At 40.8% G+C, this 20,474-nt stretch overlaps 3 protein-coding genes across 11 annotated transcripts in view; 1 reads left to right on the top strand and 2 right to left on the bottom strand.

Annotated features, from left to right (window-relative positions):
- Positions 1-32: 32 nt before the first annotated feature.
- LOC144061221 (polyunsaturated fatty acid 5-lipoxygenase-like) lies at positions 33-6,801 on the bottom strand. 2 transcript variants are annotated; one of them, XM_077581456.1, is made up of 15 exons: positions 6,717-6,801; positions 5,978-6,111; positions 5,625-5,823; positions 5,478-5,559; positions 5,289-5,411; positions 5,039-5,145; positions 4,794-4,966; positions 4,415-4,561; positions 4,142-4,345; positions 3,972-4,058; positions 2,412-2,590; positions 1,994-2,115; positions 1,753-1,853; positions 408-578; positions 33-287 (listed from the first exon to the last, which is right to left on the bottom strand). In XM_077581456.1, exons 2-15 carry the CDS (start codon positions 6,041-6,043, stop codon positions 108-110), a joined length of 1,941 nt encoding a protein of 646 aa, XP_077437582.1. In that variant the 5' UTR covers positions 6,044-6,111; positions 6,717-6,801; the 3' UTR covers positions 33-107. The 2 variants fall into 2 exon arrangements, with proteins under 2 accessions (XP_077437582.1, XP_077437581.1); XM_077581455.1 differs by lacking the exon at positions 6,717-6,801 and having other exon boundaries at positions 5,978-6,127.
- slc25a16 (solute carrier family 25 member 16) overlaps positions 6,055-20,474 on the bottom strand; it is a 27,115-nt gene continuing 12,695 nt past the window's right edge. For 3 of the 7 annotated variants that reach the window (XR_013296121.1, XR_013296124.1, XR_013296120.1), the window contains exons 7-18: positions 12,817-12,976; positions 12,545-12,676; positions 11,626-11,718; positions 11,404-11,537; positions 11,239-11,302; positions 10,940-11,061; positions 10,777-10,843; positions 9,997-10,159; positions 9,855-9,923; positions 9,485-9,682; positions 6,717-6,808; positions 6,055-6,111 (exon numbers count right to left, since the gene is read on the bottom strand). Coding sequence is in view for 1 of the 7 variants with exons in the window: in XM_077581465.1 (XP_077437591.1) it covers positions 9,526-9,682; positions 9,855-9,923; positions 9,997-10,159; positions 10,777-10,843; positions 10,940-11,061; positions 11,239-11,302; positions 11,404-11,537; positions 11,626-11,718; positions 12,545-12,644 (969 nt within the window). In the remaining 6 variants the exon portion in view is untranslated. Of the gene's footprint in view, positions 6,112-6,716; positions 6,809-7,152; positions 9,683-9,854; positions 9,924-9,996; positions 10,160-10,776; positions 10,844-10,939; positions 11,062-11,238; positions 11,303-11,403; positions 11,538-11,625; positions 11,719-12,544; positions 12,677-12,816; positions 14,591-20,474 lie in introns of those variants that run through there. The other 4 variants (XR_013296123.1, XR_013296122.1, XR_013296125.1 and 1 more) reach the window with 4 other exon arrangements.
- Positions 14,724-20,474, top strand: part of tet1 (tet methylcytosine dioxygenase 1) — a 33,665-nt gene continuing 27,914 nt past the window's right edge. For both annotated transcript variants that reach the window (XM_077581443.1, XM_077581444.1), the window contains exons 1-2: positions 14,724-15,089; positions 16,609-18,603. In XM_077581443.1, the coding sequence (XP_077437569.1) occupies positions 16,732-18,603 (1,872 nt within the window). In that variant the 5' untranslated portion in view covers positions 14,724-15,089; positions 16,609-16,731. The remainder of the gene's footprint in view (positions 15,090-16,608; positions 18,604-20,474) is intronic.

Consider the following 20,474-nt stretch of genomic DNA (forward strand, 5'->3'; position numbering starts at 1 on the left):
CATCATTCACTGAAGCACACTTTTTTTTAAGATACATTTTTTCGTTTTATTGTCTGCATTTCTGATAAGAAGCCAATGTTTGGACACAATATGAACGAGCAAGTCCCTCAAACAGCGACACTGTTGGGTATCTTATCGGGGGACATGTTGTAGTAGGGCAGTTTCTTTCCCTGGTTTCTCGTCTTGATGGCGCTGCTGATCTCCGCCAGGCTCTTCCTGAATTTCTCCATGGCCACCTTCACTGGTTTCTCGATGAAGTGCTCGTCGGGGTACATTCCCAAGTAGAGCTACAGGACAGCAGAAAAGTTTACAGCAACACATTTTTCCCCCTTTTGATGCAAAATGATACCACAATGGAGGTCTCCTGGACCTGAACGTCTCTACTTCATTTCAACTCTAACACCCACCTCATCATCCTGGTACTGGCTGAGGGCCCAGACGGCCCCCAGGTGCCAGCTGGAGCGCCCTCGGTCCGGGAGGCTGTCGATGATCAGGGTGACGTCGGCCAAACCTTTCTTCCTGGGCGGAGGCCTCCGCATGGTGGACGGAGCGTTGGGAATCCAGGAACACCAGTCGTACTTTATGCAGTCACAAAAGGTTGATAATTTGTTCATCTGAGCACATGCTGGAAAAGATACTCACTAAAACACATTAGCTACAATACCTAGCTTTTGTACTTACACTGGATGGAATATAAAAATTATTAGTAGTGTTGTTATTAATATTAATGATGATAACTTCAAAAAATAAAATACATTTAAATGTAATATTTACGTATTGTTTTCTTGTTAAGTAGGGCTAAAGGTTAATTTAAACAACAATTATTAATAATAATATCCTTACTGCCAATGAACAATTTTTGCTCATTATAAAAAATGAGAATTAATCCATGACATATTAATTATAGTTAAATAGGTTAAAAGTTGCATTATTACAATAATTATAATTATAATAATAACTGTTATTATTATTATTATTATATGTTTGTTAAAATAACATTTTAAATATTTAAATATATTTATCTAAAAAAATATATATATATATATATATTTAAAAAATACATCAAATATTCTTATTAAAGTTCATACATATTTGTATTCAACATTGGCCGTTTACAAAAATAACATTTTCATCATTTAAATAATGAGTTACAATTATAGATATACTAATAATAATCATCATCAAAAAAATAATTATTAATAATAATAGGAATTATTGATGTTAAAATGATTGATTTGTACATTTTACTTTTATTTAAAATGTTAACAATTATTGCATTAAATTATTATTATTGCATTAAATTTCACAGAAATAATGCATTAAGCTACATAACTTTTACTTAAAATGCCCAAATATTTCATTATAACACTATTATTATTATAGACCTCGTTCAAGATGCTTCCACCCATGAAATGAAAAAACTGATTTATATTCTTCTTGAATTGTAAAATATTTTAGGCAGTCATAATAATCATAGATACTGTAAAAATATATACAGTGTAACATTACATGCTATATTACAAAATCTTTTCCAATTTTATCAATTCAAGCTATGATCAAATTACCCAACAATTTACTTGCAAAATCAAAGAAAACAGCCCAAATGAAGTAGTTTGACTTTGGATTTGAAGCATTTTGACTGTGCACGTGTGGATTAAACGTGTGCATGTTATAAAACTGTCTGAACTAAACACAGCGTTGACTGTTGCGCAATAGATGTAATGAACAGAAATGTGTGCATGTTGTACAAACTTGTCCAAAGTTGACGGCTGCATGTTGAGCCGACGCAGTGAACACGATGACAGTCAAGTACTCGATCAGCTCCTCGCGAGATTTCAGCGCCTTGGGGAACTCTGCAAAGAATTTCCAAACACAGGTGTTGAAACGCACTCGGATGCTGTGACCAAATCGTTTCCGCTCGTTTCCAAATATCTGAGCTTGTTTGTTCACGCCGTGCACGATTGACTTTGAGATTAGATTTGGTTTTACCTACCACACGATTCAAAGTCCTGCATGCCAAAGGTGCACACGTCCTTAACAAAGGCTTGGATTTCCTCATCTCCCTTCACTTTCTCGTTGCTGCTGTAGTAAATAGTGACCACGTCGGATACAAAGCTGCAAAAAAAGACACTAGTATACAGACCATATAGAGTGGATATAAAAAGTCTACACACCCCCAGGTTTTTGCGATACAAAAAAAACAAACAAGACCATGTTATATAATTTCAAAGCTTTTCCCACCACTAATGCATATAAGGAAATCTTTCAAGACTGTAAAATTGCATAAGTGTTCACACCCAGTCACATTCCGCTCTACTGTATTGCCTTTTATTTATAATTATTGATAGTTTCTAAAGTAGCCACGATACTGGTGCTAAACCTGTTAAGTCCCCACTCTATACAGTCCTCACCTCTTGGTGGCCTCCCACACCTTGTAGCCGTCGTCTCTGTAGAAGTAGGTGGGCAGCTCCTGCTTGCTGTCCACTCCACGAGATTTGATCATATCGGGGAAGCAGAGAGACCTGAACGTCAGGACTTTCGTGGCCTTCCGAACCAGCTGCATGTGACCACCTCCGCCTGTGGCGTTCGCCTTGACGGCAGGAGAAAACGCACAAAATTATTCTTTGACATCATTGAAAGCAGCGGTACTCTCTTTGATTACACGGATGAGAAGCATTATGTCAATCTTCCTACGGACTAGCAGTGTTGTAGTGATAACAATATTTAGAAAATTAAACAGATCAGTTAGTCTCTTCTTTTATGGAAAGTGCAACATCAATATTTTGTCTTTTTTTTATAGGAAATGACGAAACACAATAAGTGTCAACAAGTCATAGCGTGCCATAGTCTATCACGATTAACTCATTCACTGCCATAAATTCATAAAAAAAAAGATTATTAAAAATTAGGGGTGACAGGCGAATACATTTTTTTAATCGTAATTAATCGCATGATTTCACTAGTTAACTCACGATTAATCACAAATTTTATGTCTGTTCTAAATGTAAAATAAAAAATTCTAGGTTTTCATACTCTTGTTAACAAAAGTGGAAAAAAATGTTGAACTAATAAAAATAGTTCAAATGAATTTTTGACGTTTATAGCCGTCAATGGCAGTGAATGAGCTAATCAAGTGTACTGAGACTAATATGGCTCAGTCCTTCATACACTGTAATTATACATGTGAGTACTTGGTGAAAAAAACATTCAAGTACTGAGTAGTGAGTAATTTCTGAATTATTATTTTCAAATCAGAGCCTGAATGTCAAATGGACAAAAATACAACAAAAGACAAACTAGCAATGTGAAACTTCAGATACTGCCCTACAATATTACTTTAGCTGAAACAATCATAAATTACATCTAAAAATAAAATAAAGGCAAATTCAGCCACAAGAAATTAAATTCTCTTCTTTTACACTCATGAAACAGCACAATAATGTGTTTTATGAAGTTCTCTGTGGAGTTCTTGTAGGCTGAAACGCTTCACATAAATTTGTCACTTTGAAAATTTCCTTCTGTGTGGGGCCTTGGAGGCTTTGTACATAGTCATCATGTGAACGCCCTGCTCCGTTTGATTGGTGAAATATAAACATTACTAGTAATTACATTGGATTGGTGAAAAAGTCACATGACAGTACCTGAGGCTAAAGTCTCAAGCAATAACAGACATATACAAATAAAAGTAGTGAGTAGAATATACCTCAATGTAATGGAGTAAAAGTACTGTTTATCTTAAAAAAAATACTTTGATAACAGTAAAAACGTTAACATTGAGGGCGGTGCCTGTTGCATCAGTTCAAGTTTCTTGTGGAAAATCTAATTTCATTCCCTTTGTCAAAGATAAAAGAATCATCCTTTGTATCAAGTTTATACCCCAAGTGAGTTCTCTCCCCTTTCCTCCCACAATCCCAAATTATGTTAACCCTAAACTGGATCATTGAAGATGTTCCACACTACACTACACTTACCTTATCAAAGATACCACACTCACAGATGAGCTGCTCTCTGGCCTTGGTGTTAATGGCGATAGTGAAACGGATGTGTGGAATGAGGAGCTTTTGAAGAGCACATTGGTAGTAACAAGTTAGTCACCTGGCAGCTTTTACTGATCGATTCATTTCGTTGACGAGGGTCTGACCTTGTAGACGGGGTGGACTGCGGGGAGGTGGCGGAACATGGCGATAGCAAACATCTCTGAGATCAGGTGAGTCCTGAGCAGGTGAGTGACCGTCTGGTGGTGCTGGAAGTCGGCCGAGCGCACCCAGATCTTTGCCAGGAGCCAGTCGTGTTGACTGTCTGTGGGCAGGAAGATGGGATTGTCCTCGCCTGGAGTCTGACCTAACTGCAAGGTGACGATAAAAAAATATTTTAAAAGGAGGCTAAGACTTGTTCATATCCAATAGCACCGTACCTGTATGGCTATCGGCAGGATCTTGTTGTGTGTATTCTTGTACAGAAGACAGATGGGAGCTTCCAAGTACTGCAGGGTGCAAGGATCTGTACAATTTGGTCTGATGCCATCTAACACTTCGTAGTCCACCATGTAGATGTTACCTGCCTGGAAGCGTAACATTTACATGATTGGTCAGAAAAGTCAGTAAGCGCAGCTAATCCATCGTCAGAAGTGATGAAACATGTAGAAGATGAAAAGGAAAGGGGCAAAGAACGGAACCTTGAGGGACACCTTGACATTGTCGAATGTGCAATCCATCAAGTCTTTTGTTCTGGATTCGAATTAAGTCATCCATGTTGAGACAATTTGCAAATTGCAGTGACTACGGTAAGGCTACCTTCACTTCCTCTTCCAGAGTTAACTCTCTCTCTAGGCTGACAGCAACCATCTCATTGGTGACGGGAAACTTGTCGGGAAGTTTAGTGAGCTTTTGGATGACGACAGGATTGCAGCCGTTCAGGAACTGGTAGCCGAACATGAAATCCTCTTTCCAGTGTTGCATCACATACTCTGAAGTGGGAAAAAAAACATACATGTGAAAGAGCCAAATAAGAACAACTCAAAGACAAATCTGAGGCTGACCTGAGATTGTGTTTTTGATTCTCAAAAAGATCCTCTCAAAATCAGCAAAATCGCTCCAGGACGTTTGGAACATGTGCATGAAGTGGTTGACGAACAGGTTCTCGATTCTGAAAATGTGTTTTTATTATCAATTTACTGTACAAGATAACGCCCTGCAGGAGGTCATGGTAAGGATAAAGCTGTCTCTTTTTCAGGTAAGAAATATAATTTGGTCCAGGTTTACAAAAAGGCGATTAAAGACAATACAAACGCTTTGCTGTAGTTCAGTACGAAATCCACTCCCTTCTCACTGTCAAACTGGATGTCCCGGGGCAAATCCTGGTGCCTGTTTGCATCAATGCTCATAGGAAAGCCGGGCTGCCACTCCATCCATCTACAAGGTTCAAAATTTGGGTTAAATATTGAACACAGCGCTCAGTAACAGTCCGCCAACGCTTACCTGTAGGTCTTCTGCCTCATTTCCAGCTCGTTTTTTCGGTGCTGCTTGACCTCGCTCGTCTTATCGTCCTGAGGCAGGCGAGCTAACAAACCACAGAGATGCTACGTGACGGAATGTTCGCAACCTCTCCATTCTGTGTGACTCTACCTCGCCCGTCCCGCAGCACTACTTCCTTGTCATCCACCAGCCAGCGGTAGCACGGGAACTCCACGTTGTCTCCGGCTGGAGTCTTTACCGAGATGTAGCTGCAGTACCAGTCGTCTTGCACCCAGTACTTCCTCTTTTCCAGCTTCACCAACATAAGCTCGCCCAGGTTTTCGTCCACCCTCACCAGGTAGGAATCCACCTGGGAGATAAGTTGACTTTAGATTGTTCTTGCCTTCAGTCAAAAGATTAATGATTGACATTGTAGTCATCATAGTTTGGCCGCTTGGATGAGGTGAGGAACAGGTTCTGTTAAGTTAATGGTACCATGTATTTGTCTCGGTGTACTCGCTTACCGCGCCTCTCTCAAAATCATTGTACAGTGGCTTGTCCAGCAGTGTCCTCTCGCTGCATGTCTCCATGCCCACCAGCGTTATGTAGATGTAGTCGTCCGTCCCCGCAAACCACTGGCTCCCCGTGGCGATGGTCACTGTGTACGAAGGCATTGATGGAAAGACTCTGAAAAACACTCTCCTTGATAAAAATGACCCAAACTGTCGCCCATTAACTTCAGCCAACTTTTGTTAGGTCCCTAAATGGCACTTCTCACTTTTTCAGATGTCCTCACTTCTCTTACACAAATGCCACAAGAATTTGCAACTCTTGTCATGTAGAGTGGGCGGCGCGTTACGTGAACAAACAAGGGACGCTTCCTACCTCATTCAACCTGGCGACACGCTTTTCCTTTTACGAACCAAAACAGGAAAACTGGTGTGTTTAATTGAGACGTCAAATTTACTAGTCAAATCTGTATGTGACACTGGACAATGCCCGGTAGTATGCTTTATGCAAATATCACAGTACAGTGCTCCCCCTTTTGCATTACAGGCTTGACCAGCACTAACTATTCCCGTATACAGTGAACCCTTGTTTACCCTGGGAATACGTTTCAAATCCCACAAAAATCTGTGAGAATACAAAATATAGAGACAATGTAAAAAAAATAAAAAACTTTTTTAACTTCCAGATACATTTCATTTAATTAAAAAACACTTCAAGTTATTAAAACACACTTTTTAAAGTAATCCTTAGTACCTGTTCTCACTCTCTTGCTCGCCCAGCTCCTAAGAAGAGTAAGAAAGAGCCTAAGCAGGCTTGGTTCTGTTGTCACTCCCAGTTGAAGTTTACTGTAAAACCGACACATAGAAAAACAGACAATGAAATACTGTATGCTTGAACACTAAAATGCTCAACCACTAAAATGTAATTTTGTCCAAGAGGCTGCTAGCTTAATGCTAACATATAACGCAAAACGTCTTAGACAAGCTAATAATTAGCATCGCATTTTGCAGCACGTGGTACTACATTGATGGGAAGTAACTCTCAATTTGGACTTTTCTGTATCCTGAAGAGAAAAAAAATAAAAGATTGCTTTAAAACATATATGATAAGAGCACGGGCGTGAACCATCAACCGTGATATACCCGGCAACAAGTTCTCCCATAGAAAGACTTTAAGCAAGAAGACAAAGTTTTGTATGGATTTAACAGGGTGACATTTATTGTCTTGATTTTAAAAAATACACATAAATCCAAACAAACAAAAATAATATATGTACATCTCAAAGGCATTTTTTGTTAGTTCAGTCAGTTCTCTGAACAAGACTCTATCAAGTAGCACGGCATATTGTACAAGTTATATCATATAATATACATAATATTTACAAGTTATCAATTTATATTGCTGCCATTTTGCACTTTTCTTGTTGGAAGTTTAATTTTCGAATGATGCAAGTATAAATTTGAAAAACTTTTATTTTTTAAAAATTCTTGTTCACAAAGCTGTTTTTGAAGATCGTAAATATTAATGACTTGTGTGTTGTTTTCTTACATTTTGAAGCTGGTATCTTAATTACGTGCAGTATGTTTGCACACAAAAATAGGCTAGGCTGAAATAAGCTTCAAGTTCTGTCACCACTCAGTATATGACTGTTGTTTGTTAAAAGTGTTTGTACTATGAAATATGTTAATGTATAGGGACTGACTAAAAAATATACTACTACTACATTTTAGGAGGACATGTTAGCCAGGGACTTTTTTCAAAAGGGGAACAAAAGCAAATGACTTTTTCTTGGACCGAATAGTTTGTTTGAGTTCCTAGTGCAGGTATTTTATTTATTTATTTAATACTATTTACAATAAATAAATCAATTAACTGGTCAAGTGTACAATGGGAAATAACCCAATTTCATTAATTTTGGTATGAAAAAAAATCTATCTATGACAAATACATTTTTGTTTATCAATATGTCAGCAATGTACAATACAGTGGAAGGTATAACAATTGCTTGACCACTAGATGGCAGAAGGTACATAACTAGCATGTGTATTCACATTTTGTGAAATGTTTGTCCGTGTGGTATTCTGAGAGTTTTCTAATCTGAAATATGTGTTTAGGCTTAATAAAAAACAAGCGGCCAAGTTTGATGATCATTTCTCAGATTTGCTTTGGAAAATGGTGTGTGGGCCTAACTTGCTTTAGATTAAGTAAAGAAAATAATATGACACATATTCTGTTTTATTTGCATGACTTTCTTCAGCTATAACTGTAAACCACATCATTTCTGTAAGCAAAGTTGCCACCCAGTAGCAGCATGTAGCTAAATCAATAAATAACAGAAGAAAAAGGTAAACAGTTAAAGTGCAATTTTCCCTCCTACCAGATAATCGGCCGATCCGGACATGTCGGATTTACATTCATCACAGATCCAAATATGGACATCAACAAGAAAAATCATGTCTATATATACTGTGATCACGGAATTGCAAATGATTATATGATTATGAGCATACATTAAACATCTGTGCGGATGACAAAAACAATCATGATACTGTTCTCGTCAGAGTTCCGCAAAAGACAATGACAAATCATTTATAAACCTGGCCAGTTTTTTTTTTTAAAGCTTATTGTTTAAAAAAAAAAAAAAAAACTGTCTGCATACTGTTTGTAGAAGAGACAAGGCAAACATGCCACTCGCACCACATACACTTTTATAAAAACCTGAATCCTAAATAATACAAACATTTAATCAGCTTTCAAGGTATCAAACTCATCACAAAAATATAAAGAAATGCATGGATTTCATGTTACTCGAATGGTAGAAAATATAGTTGATCATTTTCTTATTTTACGCTTGTTCCCAGCTGCCTGTTGTATACAAATACACGGATACTCAGTAGTACTCGAAAAGTAATGGTAGGTACAGCGATAACACAACTTAAGAGTTTTTCAGGATACAAGCCATCGATTGGACGTTTTTGTCTTGCGTTGTGAGCAAACATTTGAGTTCCGAACGCTATAATGTGTGAATAATTCACACTGTTTGCTGCCACTCCCCATCTTATATTAAGTCAGCTAGCAAAATGCTAATTGAATGCAAAAGGCCATTGACGGGCTAATGAAACTAGCATCAATGTTGTAGCTGTTATAAACATTTAAGCAAATGATAATTGAAATCCACCGGGGGAAATTAACAATACTTTGCAGGGATATTTAAAACAACGAATATTACTGCAGCTTACAGAGTCACTGACTAAACTGTTTAATTCTTTGCAGTCTACTTAATTGTTTTAGATTTTTATTTTTTTCATAAAGAACAATACTGCAGAGCACTATTTTTTTCCTTATTAAAAAGCACATTAAAAAAATTATGCCGGAGCGGTCACGGAACAAATTAAATTTCAGGCCACCATTCTAATACAATAATGTAGAGAAAATGTAGAAAGACATCTGCTCTCCTTCCCCACAACACTGCATTAAATAACCGATTCACTGGTGTTGAGTCTGAGGAATTTAAGACATACCGAGTTAAGCATCTGCATGGGCCACATGAGTGACGCGTCCCCTAGTTGAGGTGGAGGAGCTGCTTCATGAATTCGTAGGTGGTGAAGGCCACAGCCTGAGAGGGCACGCAGCGGATGTAGTTGAGCGAGAGGCCTCGGTACAGGCCGTTCTTGACGCCAAACTCATTGTAGACATACGACAGGGTCTTGCTCAGGGAGCTGTTTGGGGGCACGACAGATGATATTCAAACATTTGTAACTGCGGATGACCTTGAGATAAGATGGGGTTCGAGTGAAGTGGGAAAAAATGATGAGTCGATGATGTACTTAGTGGCATTTCATTTAACTATCGTTCAGGGGTTTCTAATAAAGTGACACTGGTGGTACTTACACACACTTGTGCGCATCGGGAAGCACGGATCCTAGCTGCATCCTTCGCCGTGCCACGTCTAAGGGATAGCTATTGGGAGAAAAAAGAAAAAAGATTTACCTGCAAGTAGGGCTCATGTCAGGTGTCGTCCACTCTCACTTACGATATTGTCTGAGCAATGGCACCGGCAACGCCTCCGCACAGCAGGTTGACTTTGGTTTTTAGAACCAGGACGTCGGGGTTGTCCGAGGACGGCCGTCCCAGCGTCTCTGGGAAATGTTTCAAGCCGAGGCTTTTCAGGGTCCCGAAGGTGAAGAAGGAGAAACCTGCAGCATCAAAACACACCATCAAGGCGGAGGAGATCGGAATGTTGTTCCGCAACAAAATAATTTTCTCTTAACATTCAGGTTATTTTGCTTCGGCGTGCACATTCTTTAAACAATTCAAACCATTCTAACATATAATTTCACTTTTTGTGTGTGTAATTATTCAGATTTAAGCTTGTAAGTCAAGGTAGCACTGTCTTCTTCTTTTCCTTTCGGCTTTTCCCTTCAGGGGTCGCCACAGCGTATCAGTCGCTTCTATCTAACCCTGCTCTCACACCAACTACCTTCATGTCCTCTTTAACTACATCCATAAACCTCCTCTTTGGTCTTCCTCTAGACCTCCTGCCTGGCATTTGGAAACTCATCATCCTTCTGCTAATATACTGACTATCTCTCGTCCAAACCATCTCAGTCTGGCCTCTCCAAAGCCTCTAACATGTGCTGTCCCTTTGATGTACTCGTTCCTGATTCTATCCATCCTGGTCACTCCCAAAAAGAACCTCAGCATCTTCATCTCTGCCACCTCCAACTCCACCTCCTGTCTTTTCCTCAGTGGCACTGTCTCCAGACCAAACAACATCACTGTATTCACAGAAATATATTCAAACAGCAAGCACCTGCATATGGGGCCATTCCAATGAGGGTTGGGGTGAGTCCCCGGTAAAAGCCCAAGAATCCTCCTTCCTGTGCCAAAATACAAAAAAAAGCAAAATGTGTGACCAGGATGTGATGATACATTCACATTTGTGTATTATGCACGTTTATACACTAGCATCTTACATTCAGATAGATTGAGTGGAAGGCATTGGTGATTCCAGTGTAGCGATGGTACCCAGTCACCTGGAAGGCCAGTCTGGCTCGAACCATGTCCAGTGGATAGGTGCATATCACCGCCGTCATACCTGACATCACAGGGGTAAGGCATTTATTAGGGAGAGGATTTTATATGTACAAATTGGGCAATGTATTAAACCCAATAACAACACCAATATTCCACCAGATGGTGCCAAAGTGGTCATTTTATCATTTTGCACTGAGCACAAAAAACAGCAAATAAACATATTATTTTTCGAATCTACCTGCCATGGATCCGGCCATGAGGCGGTGAATATGTCCGGATATCCCAAGTTGTTTACTAAGCCACTGTTGAAAAATTGAACATGTGGCATAACTTGTCAAGTGCATCACATTTTCCTCATGTTGCCCTTTGAGACACTTACTCCACAATAAAGGAAATACTGTACCTTTTTATAATTGTCAAAGGCCATAAACTGGATTGCGCCATAAGGAAATATCCTCACCATCATTGCCCCATTGCCCTTATACAAGCCACGGAAGCCTTCTTTTTTTGGCACGGCCTTTAGAGTGGAAAACACACCTGCACAGAAAGAGGCACAATCAAGCTATGATGCTAAAACTCTTGGGTGATGTACATTGAATTAAGTTCTTATTTGAAGATATTTAACCCAGGTGTTTGTAGTGGGGATTCTGGGCCTGAAGCAGAATCTTTACTCGGTCTAAAGGAGCGATTGTACTCTTGGCACAGCATCCTGCAACACCTATGGCAGAGAACCAATGATAGAACAAGCGTGTAAATTATTATTATTTTTTAACCAAACAAATGTATGGTCAGTATTATCCTGCCCCAAGGTGGCCAAGGTTCCCACACTAAAAGCAGCAGCACAATGTCCATTCAATTGAAGCAAAAAATGTGGCAAAAACTGTTGGTTTTTTTTTTACTTTCTATTTCATTGTCAATCATTACTTAATGGTGTGACATAGTACAATATTATAGAGAATACACTAATTTATAAGTGTAATTCAGCTGTTTGGCTAGAAGTGCTGCCTCCACAAATGGAAATAATGTGAAAAGTTTTTGCTGTCTTTCTGGACAGCAAAAACTTTGCACACACAAGTACAACACGTTATTGCTAATATTCTCAACAAATAACTGGCATTTTGAATGGTGTTGTGAATTATATCAGCCTCCTACTGAATTGACATTACATCACGTGGAAACCCTTTTAAAGGGTGGTCTCGACTGAAGATTCACTTAAAGGTCTGAAGGGTACACCCTGGACTGCTCCCCAGCCAACCGCAAGGTGCATACTTACGTTATCCTATTTACAAAACATTTCAGACATACAGTACAAACATTTGCAAGTCAGCAAAAATGGTTGGTTGAGGCACGCGAGAACAATGGACACAACAACAGCCATATCAAAAACAGTTGTAATCTCGTGATGACAGTAACAACCACAATACTGGTCCACAGCCCTTTGTTTTGTTTTTTAAATCAGGAAACATCGAGCAAGACGGGAAGCACATTTTATCGTGATGCCCCGACATCACAAAGCTCAATAACAATAATGTGTCAGGTCCTACCTCCAGCTACAAAAGAGCGGAGCCAGTAGTGGTCTTTTTTGGCTGGAGTGCTGCTTAAGGCTGGAGGTGTGGAGACAGTAGCAGCAGCCTCCGATGTCATCCTGGAAGCTCACAAATCCACCGCATGCATAGCTGCCAAGCAAAAATTGACATATCACAATTAATGTATTGGTCATGAGCACATTGGCCACAATTCTCCCACAAACCAGAATATTTTTTTTATGGTTGGTTAATGTACTACTAATATAAAGCTACTGCACTCTACTACTTACGACTTTACATTCTTGACATACACCGTCAACAGCAACGTGGAAGGTCGATGGAACAAATTTCCCCTCAGTAAAATGATTTCTCCGTTGCCTTCTTCCTCACATGAGACGCTAGCGCATCAAAAAATAGTGTTGCCAAACATCCATGATTTGTCTCCAAAACCTGTCAAATTGTGAGTAAAAGCGTTTTCGAGATTCACGTAATACTGAACATGGAGAGGAGTGCCCTTCGCGCTTGGTTTACAAGCGCACGCTAGTGACGTAGGATGACGTCAATTTAGCGCGCCACAGTGAAGTCATGTTTACGTTCCAAAAACTTTCAAGAGAAAGGCGTTTGCGTAAAAATAATAAATGAATCTCCAAATGTGAGAATTGTATTACTTATTTTTTTTATCATTGTTATTAAGTCATCTGTTTTATGACTTAATTATTATGATTATTAATGTCATGCATGGTCTAATTTTATTGTGTTGGAATTCAAAAGTATGTGGGAAATGAATAAATATAAAATATATATATAGACACCTGCAGATTCAGAGTGGCAATTTTATTATATATATTTCAATGACCTGGCAGTGACACAAGGTACTAAAAGTGGGACAGAAATGTCAAATTGTATACAACAGTACTTTATTTTTTGGGGGGGAAATAATGAACAACTAATTGATCTAATATTTTCTGGGATGTTGAGGAAGTGAACAGCCCTTTTACAAAAATGAAATTGACGCACCCAAAAAGATTTGTAATTTCCAATAGTTGCCACAAAATGGCGCCAAAGCAATACGGAACTGGTCGCTTATTTTAGACAAGGCTCTGGCATAAGCACAAAACAATGATAATGTGATTGTTTTAGCCAATAGTGAAATATAGGTTACAAATGAAATATCCAAATACAACAATGTATCTTTTCCCCCAAAAATTTGACTTTTCAAAAAAAAAAAATACTTAAAAAAAAAAATATATATATATATATATATATATATATACTGTAGCTACATCTTTAATTAAATGTGTTTCTTTTCTAACAAAAAAATATGTGACTTTATTTTTGTAATATAACACATTTTCTAAGAAATATAACAAAAAATATATATTGTACAACATTATTGTTGTAATACAATTTTAATTGTCTTGTTAGTATGAAAATATGCAACTTTTTAAAAAAAACAGACTTTATTGTAACATTACTGTTTTTTCTGGAAAACATTCACCGCATTTCTCAAAATATGCAACATTTTTCTTACTTTATTCTTATAATATTAGAGCTGTCTCTTGAAAATGTATGACATTTTCTCAAAAATATAAAATGTTATCTTTAAGATATGCTTTTTTCAAGACAATGACAAACACCTGGACATGACAAGGGGCAGAGGGTGCTGATTGGAAGACACAAGGGGACCGGTATGACGAGCACAATGACAACAAGGAGACATGACAATGAAAACCAAACCAAAACTAAGCAAAAACAAACACAGATCATGACAAAACACAAAACAACAAAACTAAACAAACCCAAACCATAACAATAATACTTTTTTTTAATATAACATTTTTTTATTATCTTAATAAAAAAGAACTATTTTCGAAAATATACATTTTTTCTCTCAAAAATGTGCAACTGTTTACTGTATATGATTCTTTTGTAGAAAATATGTACTTTTTTTAATATGACTTCTTTTTTTTAAAATATACAAATATGTTTCTTGAAAACACATTTTTTTCTTGAAAATAAACTTTTTTTTCTTCCTCGAATATATGCGTGATTTAATTCTTGTAATATTACGCAGCAACTCTTACTCGCAAATGACTTTTCCACTCGATGAAGTCGAGTGGCGGGAAAATGAAGTGACACACGTCCACATTTCCGATCCGGGCCCCACTGACAGCTGCCATCCGTGTCTGGTTTTCGCGCCTCCCCTCCAGCCCGGAGACGACGAGCTCTAGCGGGGCCGAGCCCGAAGAAGGTTGGCGTCTGGCAGGAGGGAAAGCAGAGAGCGAGCGAGCGAGCGGGGCTGCCCTGGTCGAGGTGACACAAGGGTTTGACGTTTTTGACGACGCGAAGCGAACGAACCGCGCGGCGACGTGGCCACCGGGGGCCCCCCTGAACCCGCCCTGCCCGCCCCCCTGTCATGACCGCGTCGGTGTGGGAGCCCAGCAGCCGACCGACTCGCCATCAGCAGCGGCGGGCTAAATTTGCCGAGGAGGGGAAACGCATACAAGGTCTCGCTGTCTCCGTGGAGTATTATTAGCAGACGGCGCAACTGGCTCTCTCTTTGGTATGTCAAGCATTTTCTGCTTCAAAAACGCATAAATAAACACGCACGAGCGACAGAATTGTGTCAAACTGGCATTTGTCTTCGACACATGCCCCCCGCGCGCACCCCCCCCCCCCCAAATAGGCGCTTTAAACGCGGGCGGTCAAGTGCAAAAAAAGACCCCAACAATTTGGAGTGAAAGGGCGACGCGGGTGGCGTTTGTAAGATTGTAATAAGCAAATTCGACAACAAGATCTGGCCCCGAGCCCCACTCCGCAACGTGTTTGCCCTTTAAACTGCTCACGCCAAGGAGGAAGCGCTCTGTGTTTAGAGCAACTTATTATGCTTACCTCGCTTTGGCTCGACGTTTTTGACACAAGGTTGTCCCAGGACATAAGTCAGGCGTGGCCAATTTGTCACTCCAGACAAGGTAAAGACATTTTGCATGTTTTTTAAAAAAAAATGTTGTAATTAAATAAAAAATATAAAATAATAAGCACAATTATTATTCATTATTATTATTAATATCATTCTCCCTGCATGTGTTTTATGTTTTTGGGTTAGAATCCGGGCACGGGCCTTCCTGTGTGGAATTCCCATAATTTACTAAGGGCTTGAGTGGGTTTTCCCTGGGTGTTCCGACTTCCTTCCACATTCCAACATGCATGTTAGGTTCACTAAAGAGACAAAAATCACAAATGTCAAACATAAGGCCCAGGGACCAGATCTGGCTCCCCACATGCTTTTATGGGATCCGCTAAAGCAAATCATGTGCGTCTACTTCATGTTTCTCACTAAAATCTGTACCAAAATCGCAATTTGGCTTCAAATTTTAGATATTGTGGGCATTTTTGCTATTAAGTCTTATTTTGATGATAGTCAATATTTTCCTTGACCTCTGATCTCAAGAGTAGTTATCCATCAATTTGTTGTACTGTATATATGTAATACAAATTGGCAACAGTACATTTATATTTCACTCATAACGACCCTCTGACGGGAACTAGATGAATTGAAACAATAATGACTTTAAATCGAAGAAAACAATCATTTTGTTGACCCAGGTAACTGCCTGTGCTCGCCTAATGGGAAGTCTGGCCCTGATTATTCTCCCCACTTATTTGATATTTTACTGCTTCCACTATTCTCAATAGACTCAAACATCCAAATACTGTGGAATTTAGACTTGCGAGTTTAATTCATTAGCTAACCAAGTTCATAACTGGTAGTGTAGTGATACAGGGAGTAAGTCATTTGCTCCAGAACTTATACAGTGGATGTTTTACAATGTTGTGAAAAATGCCAACAGTTGGGCAGTTTCTCTGGAACCAATTATATTTTATAATAGTCTTTTTTGTTTCTTTTTTATTGCACGCAGCCAGCGATACCTTGAAAAGATTTTTGCTCAGTCCTTCTGGGACAGTTCCAAGATAGATGTTTGAGAATGATACACCAATTTCAAAACAGGAAACTGGATGAGGCTTGGTACACATGGATGTTTCTCTGTGTTTTTATTACCCTGTTTATTCTGTCTTTATAGGTCATGCACCATCAGCATCCCCCAGCCAAATCAATAAAATAGAGGTGGATTTTAGACAGAATTTTGATCGCAATCTGGCTCCCATGTTGGCTGTAAAAAACCCTCCCCTCCATACCCTCAGCCATGCCAGCCACCACCAAATCCGCCAGGAGACAAACCCCCGCTCAGAGAAAAAATGGCCAGAAAGTCTCTGGCGCCAAAAGGCAAACGAGCAACTCAAATAAAGGCAGAGGACGAGTGTCAGAGCGCCTCCAGAAAGCCACAACTGCCCCCACAAGGTCGAGTGCCAGGCCTCAGGCGCGGTCGGCCCGGAGCTCCCGAGGACGAGGGATAGGTAGCCGGTCCTCTGGTCATGGTAGTGAATCCCCTGGTAGAGTCAACCATGCCATAAATGTAACAGGATCTGCGAGGCCTATAGGGTTGAGCAAGGTGCCCGACTACTACAGCGAGTTAGATGACACCTTATGGCGGAGAAAGTCCCCACGGGGGGCGCAGCTGTCAGCTGATTCATTCTTGCCACCTAAATCGTGCAGGGGTGCGAGGAAGACCAGGGGAGGAGCTAACACTCGAAACCAGCCGTCAAAGACCAACAACAACCTGACTACTGATGAGGACCTCGAAAAAGAAGACCCCCAACAACTTCTGCCGGTTTCTCTGAAAACGGATTTTCAAGGCCCTGCTCATGTCAAAGAAGCTAAAGAGGGCAGCCCCCTCAAAGCGGACTCGCCACCATGCAATGACACCCCAGAGGACTGTGTGCCGCTAAACAAACAGACAAGCAAAATTGGTGAGGCTGTGACCGAGCCCCCTGCAAGTGAAGACCTGCAACCGGACCTCTGTGACGATGCTAGTCAAGATAGCCCCCGCAAAGTAGCTGCTAGGAGAATCGCATCTCCTATTTCGCAAGGACTGCAAACGTCATATTTTACAGGACACAAACTCAGTCATGTCAAAGATGATGATGTGATTTTGGGTGAGACAAGGATCGACAACACGGTCGACTCCGTTGCGATAAATCCGGACATACTGGCAGAGAAAACAACTGAGAGTTTAGATGAGGTCCAGCAAAAGACGGTGGATGTTGCCGAGGTTCTGGCTGATGGTGAGGGACGACCAAAACAGAGAAGTCCTGCTGAGTCCCTCCTCAGTACTTCAGTTCTCTCACAACCTCTGGATAGACCTCAGTCTGTCAAAAGACTGCCAGAACAGTCACTTGACAAGGTGCTAACTGTCCCAAACACAGCTACCTCAAATCCCACCAAAGCCCCTGATGCCTCAGAGTCATCCCAACCAGAGGTTCAGCGGGAGGGCAGGACAGACACGCAAACTATTGTTCAAGGTGCTAAACCTCCAGTCTCAATATCCTGTGCTGTATCAGAGACATCTACATCACAGCATACCAACCCTGTAGCAAGGAGTACCCCAGTTATTATCCGTAGTGACTCCCTGAAAGCAAGGAGCTTCTGGGAGCCACTGCAAAGCCTGGAGAATCCTCCTCTTCCTGCTCCGCAAGCCAAAGATAGGAAGCCCTCTCCAGAACTGTTGGAGCGCCACAGTCCAGTTGAAACTCCAGAAGAGTGCAATCCAGTCTTTAATGAGGATAGGGGTGTTATAGTTGCTGCGCCCGAGCTAGACCTGCCGCCAAAGATTTTAACCCCTTCTCTGGACGGCAGCTCGACTTTCTCCTGCAGCTCTGAGAGTACGCGCTCCTCCTTCTCCTTGGAAACCGAGTCAGAGTCGGGCTATGGTGAAACCTCTGTTCCGCCAAAATCTTTGGGGTGCGAGGGACTACGCCACCCGTCCTCCTGGAAGCAACAGCAACGCAAGGAGAGGCGAAAGCGGAGCAGGTGCGGGAGGTGCGAGCCATGCCTGAGGACCATCAGCTGCGGCCGGTGCAGCTGCTGCCTCAACCGTAGCACTGGCCATCAGATCTGCAAGCTGAGGAAGTGTGTGGAACTGAAAAGGAGGAGGCCACTCGTTCTCCCTGCCACACAGGTCAGTCTATTTTTTTAATCTTCTTTTTTTCCTTTCAGCTTTTAATTTTGCCCAAACCACCCAAGGTTGCCCTGAGTAAAAATTGAATGTTTAAGTGGTACATTGAGATTCCTTACATGTGGTGCAGCCTTCCTGCGAAATATTTGAGTGGGGGGAAGGGGCGTGGAGAATACCCATCCCATGTGAATGCATGTGTGACTAAATTGAGTATGCTGGATGATGCCTTCTTTGTTTTCATGACCGGCAGCCACTCAGCACGTGGTTGGAGTAATGCGCCTGTTATGTGTGTGTTAGAGCGTGTTTGAGACCTTAACTAAAAACACCCAGTTTGTTTTTCTCTGGTATTTTTAAATATGGTGCCATAATTTCTCGTTGTTTTGGTGAAACTAGCCCAAGTACTGTATAGGGTAGCTCATTGCCCTAGTATTAACCAGTATTTAGCACAACCGTCTCATGGTTCTGAGGTTCTGGGTTTAAATCTTGGCTCTGGCATTCCTGTGAGGGTTTTTTTTTTTCTTTACACATTCTATAGACTTGCATGTTAAATTCATTCAAGATTCTAAATGTGTCCTGTGTGAATATAAGTGTCAATGGTTGTTTGCCTGTACGTGCACGGGGATTGGCTGGTGACCTGTCCAGGGCTACCCTGCCTTTCATCCAAAGTAATCTGGGATAGGATCCAGTTCACCTGGTACACTAATGAGGATACATGGTAATGAAAATGAATGGATAAATGGATAACCATTTTGTGGTTGAATGATTTTGTGTGGGTGACTGATTTCATTTCCTATAGAGCTTGTCCTGAGTCTACCCTAGCTGACCTCGGGCAACCAATGTCATACACATAGACAATAATTGACACTAACTTCCACAGCAATGGACAATTTTGAGTCTTCGATTAACCTTATGTATGTTTTTGGAATGTGAGAGGAAGCTGGAGTACGGGGGTAACTTGTAAAAACGCCAGAGCTGACATTTGAACCCTGAACCTTAGATCTATAGTCAGACCTACTAGTCACTAAATCACCGTGCTGCCCTTTTCTCGTTTATGCTCCTCATGTTTATGTTTCCAAAACCATACATTTAATTTGTTGCGCACCCTCAAAGCACAACATGGTGGTCAGACCCTAATGTTGCTTTGTGTTCATCATGTGTCACACAGCAGCTGTTTGCTAATGCGGCTAATGGGTCAAAATTGTATTATACGCTAACTTGTTTGGGGATGTTTCTCCCTACCTAAGGGCCAGCCGGCATTGTGCCAAAATTTTATTATGACACGCCGAATTGTGGCCCGGCAGAAATGTTCTCATTTATTGGTATGGGTTCTCGGAGCCACGCCGTGCACCATGTGCGGCGCACAATGGTGTCCATGCGGCTGGGGGGAGGGAGAAACTGAGAGCGAGGGTCCATGTGGCTCTATGTGTATGTGTGTGTGTGCGTGCGCGCGAGTGCATTGACTGAGTCGCCCTCCCCATCAGAGGCATAGGCAGATTAGGAATGACTGTTATATAACACCTGCAAAATCACTCAGTGGAGACCTTTGTGCGCCATAGCCAAGCATAGACGGCGACATGGAGGCAAGAGTCTGCAAACATATTATTAGGAACGTCCCAAAATGTGGGTCAGTGTGGGCTTGTGTGGCTTTAAGGCTCACTGGGGTTTGTTTATCTACACACATACACACACGCAACATGCTGGCTGGTAGAATGTAAACTCCCTGTCAGAATTCCTCTCATTCAGAGTAAACTGGTTCCTCCATTGCGCTTAACTGACTTGACATTGGCACTCACCTCGAAGGTTGTAATACGTTTGCTCAAGGAAGTCATGGAAATGGAATCACCAATCAAGACTTTATTCATTTTAGTAGTAAT

Source organism: Vanacampus margaritifer, chromosome 12, assembly GCF_051991255.1.
Source record: "Vanacampus margaritifer isolate UIUO_Vmar chromosome 12, RoL_Vmar_1.0, whole genome shotgun sequence".
Taxonomy (NCBI): domain Eukaryota; kingdom Metazoa; phylum Chordata; class Actinopteri; order Syngnathiformes; family Syngnathidae; genus Vanacampus; species Vanacampus margaritifer.